Source organism: Oryzias latipes, chromosome 5 (assembly GCF_053564925.1).
Source record: "Oryzias latipes strain Hd-rR chromosome 5, Olatipes_Hd-rR_3.1".
Taxonomy (NCBI): Eukaryota; Metazoa; Chordata; class Actinopteri; order Beloniformes; family Adrianichthyidae; genus Oryzias; species Oryzias latipes.
In genome coordinates this window covers 29,076,470-29,090,637 of record NC_136241.1, presented here as the reverse complement: position 1 = coordinate 29,090,637, position 14,168 = coordinate 29,076,470, and the positions used below count along the sequence as shown (strand labels likewise).

General features: G+C 41.0%; 2 protein-coding genes across 3 annotated transcripts; one reads left to right on the top strand and one right to left on the bottom strand.

Annotated features, from left to right (window-relative positions):
* The first annotated feature begins 51 nt into the window (after positions 1-51).
* gata1a (GATA binding protein 1a) lies at positions 52-3,683 on the top strand. Its single transcript, NM_001104885.2, is given in 6 exon segments — positions 52-165; positions 1,560-1,782; positions 1,866-2,351; positions 2,600-2,745; positions 2,825-2,950; positions 3,034-3,683. Coding segments are annotated over 5 exon segments (1,254 nt in total). The 5' UTR covers positions 52-165; positions 1,560-1,568; the 3' UTR covers positions 3,316-3,683.
* Positions 3,684-9,239: 5,556 nt separating this feature from the next.
* On the bottom strand, positions 9,240-13,770 carry LOC101165300 (bcl-2-like protein 1). 2 transcript variants are annotated; one of them, XM_011475412.4, is made up of 4 exons: positions 13,643-13,770; positions 13,005-13,063; positions 12,455-12,927; positions 9,240-9,757 (listed from the first exon to the last, which is right to left on the bottom strand). In XM_011475412.4, the coding sequence occupies exons 2-4, from the start codon at positions 13,033-13,035 to the stop codon at positions 9,617-9,619; spliced, it is 645 nt and encodes a 214-aa protein (XP_011473714.1). In that variant the 5' UTR covers positions 13,036-13,063; positions 13,643-13,770; the 3' UTR covers positions 9,240-9,616. The 2 variants fall into 2 exon arrangements, with proteins under 2 accessions (XP_011473714.1, XP_011473713.1); XM_011475411.3 differs by having other exon boundaries at positions 12,455-13,063; positions 13,643-13,734.
* Positions 13,771-14,168: the final 398 nt, after the last annotated feature.

Genomic DNA, 14,168 nt, shown 5'->3' with positions numbered 1-14,168 from the left:
CTCCCACGGGCTGTTTCGTAGCCATAAACTTTGCTGGTACTTGGAGAAGTTGTTCTCAAAGCCATCAGCTTCGGCTGAGGTGGAGTCAGTCGATCTGAGTCACCTTACGCACGGCTGCGCGTGCATCTGACTGCTGAAGCCCACCGCTCTGTGACCTCTGCTCAGGTAGGTGACCTCTCCAACTCCTCTGGGTCTCAGGTTGCTCTTATACTCTGCAGGACTCTATTTCACATTTGGATTGTAATTTATGCTAATTGTGGTTACTTAAATCTTTCACTGGTGAGTATTCTGATGGCTTTTTTTTTTTTACGTGGAGAACTTTATGAAGACTTAGAAAGAGATTCTTCTTGCAGCCCTTCTTCCTCACCCTCATCACCAGTTGTGTTAATTTCTTAAGCAAAATTTCCGTTTTAAAAAAAAATTGATAATACATTGTTTTGTCCCACAGTTAAATAGCTGAGACAGAATTTGTTTGGTTCCAAATGTTTTGCACAGATTTGAGTCAGAAAAGCAGATTGTTGTTTTTTGCATTGCCTGAGCAGTCTCCAGCCATCCATGACACGCCGTCCTCGCCCCGCTGTGTTTTCACACCTTTTATTTCACACCCAAAACACTTTGATGTAATTTGTTCTCACTTGTTCAGGGTTTTTTTGGAATGCAGTAGAGAAAATTTGGACCCTTTGGAAAGATTTTGTCTAAATTGTCAGATAGTAATCTAAAATATTTTGGGATTATAAACTCATAATGTTTTTTGTGTTTCTAGATTGTGTTCTGCTATGAGACAGCTATACACATGCACTTTATGAATTTTATAAATAAACTAGATTGGATTTATCATTCTGCAGATTTCTATTAATCAGATGAGATTAGGTTTGAGTTCTATCAGAGGAGGTGGACATATATTTAGCATTGTTATTATGCCGTCTATCAGATTTTCTCAGACTTTATCAGTTGTTATCAGCCTTCTTTCTTTCCTCTTCTCTTTTCTGCAAAGATACTTTGAGAGTGGCCTTCACCTTCATTATAATTCATATAAACGCTCTTTAAAGAGTCATTCATTCAAACCATATCTCTGAGAAGCTCTTGAAAGAAAAAAAAAGTGGAAGCAATTATGGTGAGCTCTTGCAGAGAAGTTTGCTAGAATCCGTCAGTTCACATGGCTCAGTTTGCAGGAGCTTGACTACCGTGCACAGCGTCCCCCGGGACACATTTTTAGTTTAGTTTTCCTCTAAACGGCATGGCTATAAAGTGACTTAGTGACTGTTTGGTCACTGGCTGTTTCTCTACTTTTATAGAGCCATTATTTTTAGTTTTTACTTTCAGCCACAGTCAAATGAGGATCCTAGAAAAGGAAGTTTGACAAAGCCTGCTGTCAAGAGATCTTGGGCCTGATCGTTTTAAGTTTTACAGGTGAAGTGGGGTGCTTGGTTAATAAAGGATGTGCTTGAATGAAAGTGAAAGCCTTACATTTGGACATGACTTAACAGAAATGAGCGGCGTGCAGGGTGCATGAAAGCGGGAAACTCGCTGTAATGTGGATTTTCCTTCATGTGCTTCAGGCTGCCGGCATGGAAGACTCTTCGGAGCAGTCCCACTGGGTGTCCCCCTCTCTGCTCAGCTCTGATCCTCTGGCGAGTTTCTCCTCCGATCCAGGTCTGCTGCCTTCAGAAGAGGGGGAGGCCTTCTTCTCCAGTCAGGACTCTGACTTCACCGGCCTGCCCTCCTTCTTCTCTCCTAACCAAAGCCACAGTCGAGCCCAGTCCTCATACAGACACAGCTCAGGTGACTGTCATCACCTGCTTTCACTGTATTCTACCTGCAGTCCCTTCAAATCAGTCATTTCTCCGTTGTTCTTCCCTCCGAAGTCCGACAGGTGTTCTCTCCCGGTCTCCTCAGCAATCTCCAGCTGTTGGACGGGCCGCCCAGCCACTCCCTGAGCTCGCCCTACAACCCCACCGTGTCCACCTGGAGCAGCAGCCCCCTCTCCAAAACCCAACTGCACTCACACACCCCCACTTCACTCTACACCCCCGGGGTCACCCCTTCCTACACCACCTCGTCCCCGAGCAGGGAGGGGAGGGAGAGTCCCCGGCTTCAGGAGGCCCTCAAGGTGGAGCGTTTGAGCCCGCTTGGTGGGTTGGGGGCCAGCAGTAGCAGCTTCTTGAACCTGACGCCTGCCGCTGGAGGCCTGTACACCCCATCATCACACCCACACATGCTGAGCCCCTACAGCTCCTACATGAGTGGGCCACAGGATTACAGCTCTGCGGCTCTCTACTCTGGCGCTGGAGCATGGATCAACCCCTCCTACTCTCCCAAACTCCGCAACAAGATGAGGGCAACCACTCCAGGTGAGGCTGTAAACCATCATTAAACCTCTTAATTCCAACTGAATAATTAATTCTCTTCACATAACAGTTTGTTTTTTATAGATATCTTTCTCAGGAGACGTGGTAATTTTTCTGTTGTGGCATATTTCCATAACATTCTTAAAGTTCTTTGAAAAAAAAAAAAGTATGTCTGGTGCAGATTTAAATGTTACAGCCTGTGATCAGTCCTGTAAAGATCAATAATCAATTGTCCATCTGACATTTATCAGAGGCCAGAGAGTGTGTGAACTGTGGAGCCACAGCTACACCCCTGTGGCGGCGCGACGGAACAGGCCACTACCTGTGCAATGCCTGTGGACTGTACCACAAGATGAACGGCCAGAACAGGCCTTTGATTCGACCCAAGAAGAGGCTGGTACGAAACGACAGCTTCCTGGCTCCTCTGTGTAATGTTAGATCTGCGAAGTGCGTTTAAAAACGTTTATGATTTTCAGATTGTCAGCAAGCGTGCAGGAACCCAGTGTGCCAACTGCCACACTAGTACTACAACGCTGTGGAGACGAAATGCAAACGGAGAGCCGGTCTGCAACGCCTGCGGACTCTATTTCAAACTGCACAATGTGAGTGTTGGCTCCATAGTTGCCCTGGATTTGATTTTATGGTAAGTCAAATGTTCTAAGTTGTCAATCCCCTCTTTATTTAGGTGAACAGGCCTCTTACCATGAAGAAAGAAGGCATTCAAACACGCAACAGAAAAGTCTCCAACAAAAATAAGAAGAGCAAGAAGGCCGCTCTTCTGGACCCATACTCCGAGGCGGGTCAGGCAGCTTCTATGGACGAGGGCAGCTTTTCCCTCGGTCCCGGGACTCTCCTCACATACGGCCACGCACCACACCTGATCCCAACGCCCTCCCCGCTGCACCCCTCCGGCAGCTTACCCTACCCGCACCACCTCAACACGGGCATGGTGCCCACGCTGGTGTGACGAGAAAAAAATCTGCTCTTCTGCTGTTTTTTGGAAATGCTTTCTTGTTTATTAGTGTGTTTTTGTACATAATAATACCATGTGAATTGTTTAAATAACTGTATTTTATCAGAAAACACAAGTTTTTCTTTTTATTTCTGTGTGAAGTTTTAAAATTCTTCCACCCAAGATGGCAGGTTTGACAAACGTGTGATGGAATTCTTTTAGCTGTAAAAGCAAACTCTAACGTGATCTGAAGGCTTCGTCTTTATAAGAATTCCTCTTCTATGAATTAGTCTGTACGCTTGACAGGTCTCTGTTATGTATTTGCATAATTGATTCTGCCACACTGAAACCAGAGAGTATAATAAAACGTTTGACATTTTCTGTTGGAGGTGTTTGCTTTAAATGATTTGAATCCTCTGAGGCCTGATGGCAGCACGGTGTGGCGCGTCTGTTGTCCTCTGCTCAGGCACAGTGATGCCTTTGTGCCTCACTTTGAGGGTGCAATTGTGCAAAGCAGACATGCAAATTCTCCAATACACAATAAGTCACAAACACTTAACTAAAGTGTTTCCCTCCCACCTGGTTCAGACGCAGACCAGCTCTGCCGGTTGCTGACCGACCATCTAAGGGCACAGCGGTTTTTACTCATTTGTAAAAATGAAAAGGAGGGAAGTTTGCATCCATTTGTTTTCTATCTGGGGTCATGCAGATCTCATACTCAACAAACTTGCAAAAAACACTTTAATATTAACACACAAGTCTTCCGTCATAATGTATTTAAGAATATATGGTATTGGGGACAAATAAAACCGTTTGTTTCTTTTTAGTAAAAATAAAACCACTTTTCTGTGACTGACTAGCGACCTGTCCAGGTTGTCCCCTGCCTTCGCCCACAAGTGGCCGGGATAGGCTCCGGCAGCCCCGTGACCCCGAAAGGGAAAAACGGTTAGGAAAATGAATGAAAAAAACCACTTTACTGGGTCCACCTTGCTAGTACTGGGTTCGACCCCCTTTTCCCTTCAGAACTGCTTTAACCCTTGTGCTATCCTAGGCACTTTAACGTTGGGAGTTGGGTCATCTAGACCCACCAGACAGTGTGCTGAACCTTTTTTCTTCAATGATTTGTGATCTTCACTGGTGTCCATGGATTACATGAAATCTTTCCACCTTTATCCGCCTTTGTCGTGTTATGGAGAACACGTCAATGTAAGGGTGGGGTCATCTAAGATAGCACAAGGGTTAATCCTTGGTAGCATAGAGTCAACAAGGTACTGGAAACATTTCTCAGAGAGTTTGGTCCATATTGACATGACAGCATCCCGCAGTTGTTGAAGATTTGTCGGCTGCACATTCATGATGCCAATTTCCTGTTCCACCATCCCAAAGCTGCTCTCTTGGGTTGAGATGTGGTGACTGTGGTGGCCTGAACTGTTGATCCAAGGCAGGATGAATCTATGCTTTTATGTTGTTGATGCCAAATTCTGATCCTACCATCTTTAATGTGGCAGCAGAAATCGAGACTCATCAGATCAGGCAATCTTCTATTGTCCTGTTTTGGTGAGTCAGTGGGAATTGTAGCTTCAGTTTGCTGTTCTTAGCTGACAGGAGTTCCACCTGATGTGGTCTTCTGCTTTTGTAGCCCATTTGCCTCTAGGTTTGATGTGTTGTGCGTTCAGAGATGCTCTTCTGCAGACATCAGTTGTAACCACAGGTTATTTGAGTTCCCATTGCCTTTCTATCAACTGGAACCAGTCTGGCCATTCTCCTCTGACCTCTGGCATCAACAAAGCATTTCTGCCCACAGAACTGCCGCTCACTGGATATTTTCTTTTCGGATCATTCTATGTAAACCCTAGAGATGGTTGTGGGTGAAAATCCCCGTAGATCAGCAGTCTCTGAAATACTCAGACCAGCACGTCTGGTACCGACAACCATACCACGTTCAGTCTCTTCAATCAGCTTTCTTCCTCATTCTGATGCTCAGTTTGAACTGCAGCAGACCGTCTTGACCATTGATACATGCCGAAATGCATTGAGTTGCTGCCATGTGATTGACTGATTATGACTTTGTGTTAATGAGCAGCTGGGCAGGTGCGTCTATTACAGCGAGTGTACTAAAAAGATCATCTGTCTGATGCAAAATGACATGTAGAGCCACTGTGATCAAATATGTAGAAGAAGTCCTTCTAAAATAACTGCTGTGGGGTTTTCTTGTGCCACCACTAGCAGTCATTTCTCAGGAGATTAGTCTGTGGTGATGAAATTTCCAACAGATTTATGAGGAAAGAGAGGAAGCATTGAAGTTACACACACAAACACACGCACCCAAACAAGACGTGAGTAATCAAGGACAGTTTGTTTGAGAACGCAGCACAGAGGCAAGCGTCAATGTGCAGTGCAGTTTCAATGTGGGGTAGCAGGGCTGGGGTCGTTCACTCAAGACTGCCAGATGACTGATAAGCTATCAAGGAGGCCACAGGCCCTGAAGCATCCACCTGCTGCAGGCACCGCCACTCTCACACTCCCTGTCAGTTAGCTGGAGAGGACCACAGCGTGTGCTTCAGATGTCAAACCCACCTATCACTGGGGTCATCTGAAGGTTTTGTAAATGACAGTTCTTAAACTGCTGTTGTTGAGAGGAGCCCGTCACTTTTCACAGTCTGTGGATACACAGCAAAACGCTTCACTGAAGCTCAATCTATAAATGATCGCCTACATCAGCCGTGGGTGGTTTTTGTTCCTGATCTGTCCACGCCTCACTGCATGGGACTGCATCTTAAAGACCACTGCTCTTGTGAACATCTACCACCCACACATTGCAGAGAACCAAAAATTGGTCCGCAAAACTTTGATTTGTAACACTGGTAACCAACCGATTCCTTTGAAGCTCAAGAGAGAGTTCCACTTGATTCCATGTAGAACAGGCGTCTCCTGAAACCAACGAAAGATGAGAAACATTCATCATGAGCTCAAAGGCGTGTGCAGAGCCAAATGCAACACTTGACATGGACATCCATAATTTATACTCTTTCCTCAACTGTCTCTATCTGTTGTTTATCTTCAGCAGCTGCCGGCTTTACTCTGGGGAAATGGGAGCAAATGACAGGGATAGATTAGCAACCACAGGCGTGCTCCCGCTCACTCACAGGGCCATCCGTTAGCGGGCTCGCTTTCTCATGCTGTCTCACTGCCTCCACTCAGACTGACAGATCCGTCATAGATTTTAATATTTGTGCAGGAAACTAACTCAGATGGAAATTTGCTGTTTTGAAAATGTAAATAAACACAAACTAAACTGAAAGACTTGCAACAATGACAAACAGAAAATCATAGAACAGCAGAGAATCAAAAAAGTTTGAACTGCCAAAGTATAAAAAGAGCAACACAATTTGTTTCAAATGGGTGTTGATTCAAGGAACGCTTCTGTGGTACATAAGCACCCCCACACGGTAAAAACACAACACTGCTGTACCAACGAACACTGTGCACAGGATGTTTAACCCCAAACACTGCAGTCAGGAGATAACACACAGCTGATGCACATTTACAGTAGAGCTTTATTTGAAAGGGCAGCTCACGGCACGTTCAACAAGCATCACAAGACTGCTTTTATGTGTACCTTTATGTGCATCTTCTGTATAAATTCTATGAAAACATGATCTTCATAATGTGGTGCACTGGAAATGTGAAGAAATAAACAACACACAGCGATGTTTGCACTGAAATGTTAAATTTGATGGGAGTTAAAAACAGCTAAAGACAAAGAATGGGGCAGTTGAGCCAGAATACCAGGTAAAATGGATTTGACTAGGAAAAAAAAATAATTTATTAATCCCACAAGGAAAAAATGACCAATATTGAAATTAGTATCGGCACAACCAACAAGGTCAAATAGACATTAAAATCTGAAAAGGATTGTGCGAATCTCTCCTGGTCGATTGCAGAATCACCTTAAAAAACTCAGAGATTTTCTTAGAAGCCTCCCACATATTTTATTTTTGCATTCATGAGATTCATCTTGAGGCAATGGTTTAAAGGAAAATTATATAGAAATGGTTTTTATCTAAATAAAACTTCTTTTTCTGAGTGGCTGGAATAGGCTCTAGCAGCCCCGTGACCCCGAAAAGGACAAAACGGGTTTAGAAGATGAACGAAAACTTTTTTTCTTTTAATTAGAAATAATGTTGATGTAGAATTTTAAAAATGTGAATTTTTGTTCTTTGATTCACATCTGAAAAACTTATCGTTTCATGTTTTTCATCACGTCACGTCGCGTCACTTCATTTCATTTGCTTCTATGCCCACCATATCATGGAAGATCTTTAAATCCTTCTCTCTGTTTCATTCTTTGGTCATTTAATGTCAGATGAACTTGATGACAAAAGTAGTTTTTGGATAAAAAAGTTCTTATGACAAAGCTTTTTGTGTTTCCACAAAGATATATAAATGTTATATTTATTGAATACTTGAGCCCAGAAACTGATTATTTTTTACTACATTTCACTTTTTGGTTTCTTATTGAATAATTAAGATTCTTTTGTTAGATCTATACAGAATGTATTAAAAAATATTAATTCAAATTAAAACTTTATCATAAAAAAGGATTGAATATGAACTTCAAGCAAGGGAAATGAGACACAAAACCTAAATTTATTCATTTTGGGAAACTATAAACTGTAAAAAAACAACCATAAAGAGCTGAAGTTGAGATAAATGCATCACATTGTCAAACATTTAAGAAAATTTGAATGTTTCCAAAGTTATATGGATATAATCCACCATGTTATTTTGCTTTGGTTTTAGAATTTTGATTTGTTGTGCTATCCTAGGCACTTTAATGTTGGGAGTGGGGTCATCTAGACCCACTAGACAGTGCGCTGAACCTTTTTTCTTCAATGATTTGTGATCTTCACTGGTGTCCATGGATTACATGAAATCTTTCCACCTTTATTCACCTTTGTCATGGTAGGGAGAACACGTCAATGTAAGGGTGGGGTCATCTAAGATAGTACAAGGGTTAAAATAGATCAAACGATAATTGGAGTGGGACTTCAATGACTTCTGAATGAAGAACAAGTAGTTTGTTTGGAAGGGTTTCCAGATTAAAGCCTTTTTAGTCTAAAAATTATCTTTTAAAATATGAAAAGGTTAAAAGGTGTTGATTCTTGTTTTTTTTTACAATTAACCCTTGCGTTATCTTAAATGACCCCACCCTTACATTGACGTGTTCTCCCTACCATGACAAAGGTGGATAAAGGTGGAAAGATTTCATGTAATCCATGGACACCAGTGAAGATCACAAATCATTGAAGAAAAAAGGTTCAGCGCACTGTCTAGTGGGTCTAGATGACCCCACTCCCAATGGTAGAGTGCCTAGGATAGCACAAGGGTTAAGATACTTCACACTTGTAGACTAATGGGCATGTTTTTAAAACAATAACGTCCAATTCCATCTTGATTCTACTTATCCTATAGTTTGATTGTACTTTTAGGACATTTGATTAGGTTGCTCAGTAATTTGTTCATTGAGTTCTGCACATTCTTATGCTCCATAATATAGTGACAGATTTAGAACTTGCTTTGTGTTTTAGTCACAAATATTAAACTTAGTAAAGAGAAAGATTTGTAAATGAAGTAGGCATTTTTAAAAACATTTTTTAAACATATTTTCTCATTTATATAAGGTTTAATGTTAGGTCATTTTATAAAAGCAACATGCTGATAATGTTGACTGGGTAAGCATTAGTGTGCATAAAGAGATGGACATAATCCATAAAAATGTATTTACAATTTCTGGGCATTAATTATCCAGGTAAGAGTCACCAGAGTCTCAGAGCAATTCAAACAAAAAAACTATGAAGTTCAAGGAAGAGGAGTCGTGGAATATAACATACATTTGACCATATGATTCCTTTCAAAACATAAGAAAAAAAAAACAAAAAAGCATAAATATATTTATTTTTGAAGCATGCCTTAATCTCCAGCACAGGTAACACTAGGAGCATTGCAATACAAAATGAAAATAAGAGTCAGCTGTGTGACCACACATAGTTGTCTGTTAATGAAGAAATAAAAGATATGTGTCAATGTTTCTTAGCTTATCGGGTTCATTTAAAGAGCTTCCAGTCCAAACAATACACTCTGCTAAATGATGCACTCTGCTGTGCATTAAAAAGATAAAACTATTTGCTGTAACATAATTAGATGTGACGCAGCCTTCCAAAAGCCTGTCAGTGCAGCAGCAGAGGTTTGAAAATGTAAACATTCGCCTTTTAGCTTAACTCGGGCGTGAAGTGACGAGCACAACGAAGCACCGTCACCGTTTCTTGGTGATGAGCACACCCAGCAGCAGTCCAGTTAAAAGGGCCACTGTGACCAGCATCCACTTCTTCAGCGTCTCTTGAAATCTCCTCGCTTCTGCAGCGCCGTTCTGGCCATACAGCCGTGCAAAGCAATCCTGCAATCCCAAAGAGAGGAGAAAGTTTCAGTGGCTTTAGCGGAACAAATATATATCACTGTAGTGATGGGACGGGCACCACCACTGCTTCAGCATTGTGTCGACCCCACAAAAGTGAAACCCTGCATCGATGTGTGTATCGCTTTTAGAAAGGCATTGTTTACTTTTACTTTTTGAATGAAACACGTGTCTGTTCTTTTCTGTAAGAAGTTTGAATTGTTTTCAGATGAATGAACGTCATTTCATTGTAGGCCTAAGTGAAGTGTCAACTCCACAGAGCATCAACTAGAGCAGTGTTTTTCAACCAGTGTGCCGCGGCACACTAGTGTGCCGTGGGAGATGGTCAAGTGTGCCGTGGAAAATTGCCCTCATTAACTGATCTAAAAGCATTTCCCATCTCCAGGAAATCAGCTCTTTGTTCATCCAAACAGGTCCTGATAAAACACTGAGTAGTTAGGAATATAAACGATCATAAAATACTTTTTTCTTTGTGTTTATTTGATTCTATTAAAGACATTTTGATAAGAATGACGCGAAATAGCTGCAGCTATAACTGTGTAAGGAAAAGTCCCGCAGCTTTTACTGTCTCCACGACTCCACCAATCATTCTTGAAGGCTTAATCACATGTCATCAGTCTGACCAATCAGAAGTGGTTAAAGTCTCCACTTCCTTGTTCCAAATTAGCTCATAACTCAGTCAGTTCCGACAAAAACACCAGCTAAAGCTCGTCTTTAGCGGTGTAGCTTTCCACAGAATCCGGTATCAGACCGTGTAACAAGTGAACAAAACCATGAAGCTCAGAGACGCGAGTCTTTCTGCCGTTTTCTCGCAGTTTTTACACTACATCTCCCATGATGCATTGGCTTAAAGGGACAGCGTCTTGAAAACACAACGAACATACAGCTTGTATGTAACTTAACTTTTATTACATCTTTTAGAAAAACATCTGCAACTTCCTGCTTTTTCTGCCACAATTATCACAAAAATGCACGTCAGATTGCCGGGGGGGGGGGGGGGGGGGGGGGGGGCTGTAAATCAAAACAGACTATGAGTTTCTGCTTCTTTTTTTTTTTTGGGATGCTGGTGTGCCGCGGGATTTTTGTCAAGGTTAAAGTGTGCCGTGGCTCAAAAAAGGTTGAAAAACACTGAACTAGAGCAATCCATCAATGCTGAGGCATTATAGAGCTCAATGTGGCAGCACAGAATATGAAAATCCTCATGGGAGTCTTTGACATGTTCAAAAATAGTCTTTGTGTGTGTTTGCAATATTATTAATAAAAATTAAGCTTTAAACTAAAGATTTTTTTTTAACTTGCAGTTCCTAACAAGCAACGGATGAGGCCACGGTGAAGATGATCACGAAAGACTGTCAACCACTCATTGCTGTTGAAGATGAGGGATTCAAGGGTTATTGCACTTTCATACGAAGTCCTACCAAGAGAAATCATTTTGAAACAAAGACTACAAAAACTTTTGTTTCTTATTAAAATGTATGAATGAATCCATTTTTAGACTGTTATTCTGTGTGTAAAGTAAAAGATTAAAAAAAACGGCGAGCGGATGCATCAGAATGGAGCAGAGCAGGGAGCTTGTGACCTACTGATTGTAGTTTCTGTCACAACTACAGGCTTTTTTTGTCTTCTCCTGATTCACAACATTTTGAATAAAGAAATACTCAAAAATTGCAGTTTAAAAAAATATATATATATATATATATCCTCCATCATGAGAAAAATGTTACAAAAACATGTTGACATGATCCCATTTTAATTCAAGTGGGGCTTTAACAGTTTCAGAATTACTGCAGGGGTCACTATAGAGGAATCAACACTTTGTCAATACAGTGTTGAGAAATTAACACTCCTTTAGGCATCATCATCCCATCACTATATCACTGTAATTCCACTGCTATTTCCAAAGGATGTCTAAGCTTTGTTTTTATCATAAATGTTATAAATGCTTAGTAAATCTTTAATGGGCTCATATCAAGCAAATTCAACTTTTTGAGCTTTTAAGTTACTGTAATGTTAATTTCTCACACAAAAAATGAGTCGTCTCACTTCCAGGTAGAAAATAACTTGAAAATAATAAGAAATTCTTATTTTGTGTGCCAAAGGTAATATATGATCCTATATATGAAAATAGTTTACTCTAAAATGCTTCGACAAAGCGTAATATAGGCCCTTTAAACAGACTTGACAGGGAGTTTTCAAACACCATCCACTTCACTTTAAAAAAAAAAAAAAAAAACAATCTCCATGTAAATGTCTAAGATGTTGGTTTTTCCTCTTCAAAAAAAATAGATGGAAGAATGTTTTCTGCTGAACGTAAATCAGATTTGAAACTATAAAAAAACAGAAAACTGGGTTTCTGCCAAAATGCTTAACTTTTGACTTAAAGTGGCTTCTGGAGAATCAGGACTTAGGAAATTCTTTTACAGCTCCACAGTTCCAATAAGTAAATGTTGCTTTTTTTTAAAAGTTTTAAAGTTATATAAAGGATCAGAATGAAAGATGACTATAGAGATGCAGCAATTAACTAACTCTGTCAAAAAAACAAACAGGATAAAACAGAACTTTGAATGTCAAGAAAACTGAAGATATGGACTCAACAATGAAAACATAAACTTACAGACACCGTCCACTTGATCCTGGACCAACATTAAAAAATCATGACTATGTCAGGAAGAGACTCACCCATCCTCCATGACTGTGGATCCATGGACTTATTTGCTCATCCAGGTACTGGGTCATCCATTCAGCAATGCGGGAGACCAGCTCACCCATATTCCTCTCGACACACTCGACACACAGCGCACCACCAAAGACAAACAAACCCACAACGCGCCCCCAGTTGATCCCATCCTTGAACAGCTCATCCAACACCCTTTTGAAGTTTTGGTAGGCCGTGTCTGGAGTGATATGAAGCTGCACGGAGAGATCACTAAAACCTTGATGGAAACGACGTTCAAACTCATCGGCCGAATCTTTGAGAGTTGATTTGATGGCGTCCATGCTAGCACAACAGGGACAGGACCTCCTCAGCCGGCCGTCCTCACTGCTGACCAGCCTGCGATTCCGGGCATCGGAGTGGTCCTCTTCAGTTTCTCCCCCATCGTCTGTGGGCTTCAGCAGGGACACAGGATAGTCCCTGCATGACATCTTATAGGCTAAATAGAACCGGACCAGCTCTCTGTTACAGTGGGACATTGTGTGAGCTTGAACCTCCAGTGTGAAGCCAACCTACTCAGATGCCATGATTTCTTCCACTTAGTCATCTGTCACGTCAGAGATTCTTTATGCAACCTGCAAGCACACAGCAGGCAAAGTGACTTTATCCTTCTATGCAGCTTATGCATCAGGTTTAGAACAGGTTTTTAGAGAATCATCAGTTTAAACTGATGAATCATCAGTTAAAATCATCAGGTCTTTAGAGAATTTCCCCATTGTGAGATGATTAAGCTAAATAAAGTTTTATCTAATCTAAAACATATTTGACTTTGATGGCTAAACTTAATTATATGCTTTCACTTTCGCACTACTAAATAAATGTTTAAACAATCGGAACAAACTTAACAGCCAGGGTTAGCTAGTCTGCAAAACGTTAGAGCAAAAATGAAACGAAAACTATGATAGCAAGAAGTCACCCGCTTTACCTAACAATTCACATTTCAACCTTAGCTAAATAGATTAATCTTACGACGCGTATAGTATCAAACAAATGTCTCTACGTGTCAACTTTTTAACCCTTATTTTTATATACAAGCCTGTTAGCCTCGCGTGCTAAACTACCTGCTAAGGAAACACAACAACGGCGTAAGCGCGTCGAAAGCACAGCTATAGTGTTTGTTTGTTGTTGTTTTTGCTTTAATAAATCATACTTACAGCAGTTTTAGGATTTATTTTGTGTTGACTGAGCATTCTGATCAGGTAATATTTAAACAAGAGCCCAGAAATACATATATTTTTTGTAACAGTCTCTTACTTTGACACTAAAGTGACGTACACTGGAAGAGAGCCAATCGAATAACTGAATTAGACACAAGTCCCGCCCTCTTCTGCTTTCCACCAATCATCAAATCTGGATTTCCGACCTGGTTGCTCCTATTTTCTTCATTCAGTGTCGAGTGACAGTTGTAAACGGGAACAAACATGTGAGCAAAATCTTATTTTTAACGTGTTCTTGTAGCGTTTTTCTGATTATGGAGAGCATATATGAAGACATTTAAGTATAAAATTACATTCCCGGCAATATCTTTATGCAAATCGCTGTGAGTCAGGTGAAAAGAACTTTTCTTGTGACGTAGAAAATACGCTGGGCAGCCCAAAAACTATTTTCCCTGGGAGGGAAGGTGGGGTTGTAACTTGCAAATGCTCCTGCCGACTTCCTGAGGCAAAATTTTAATGAACT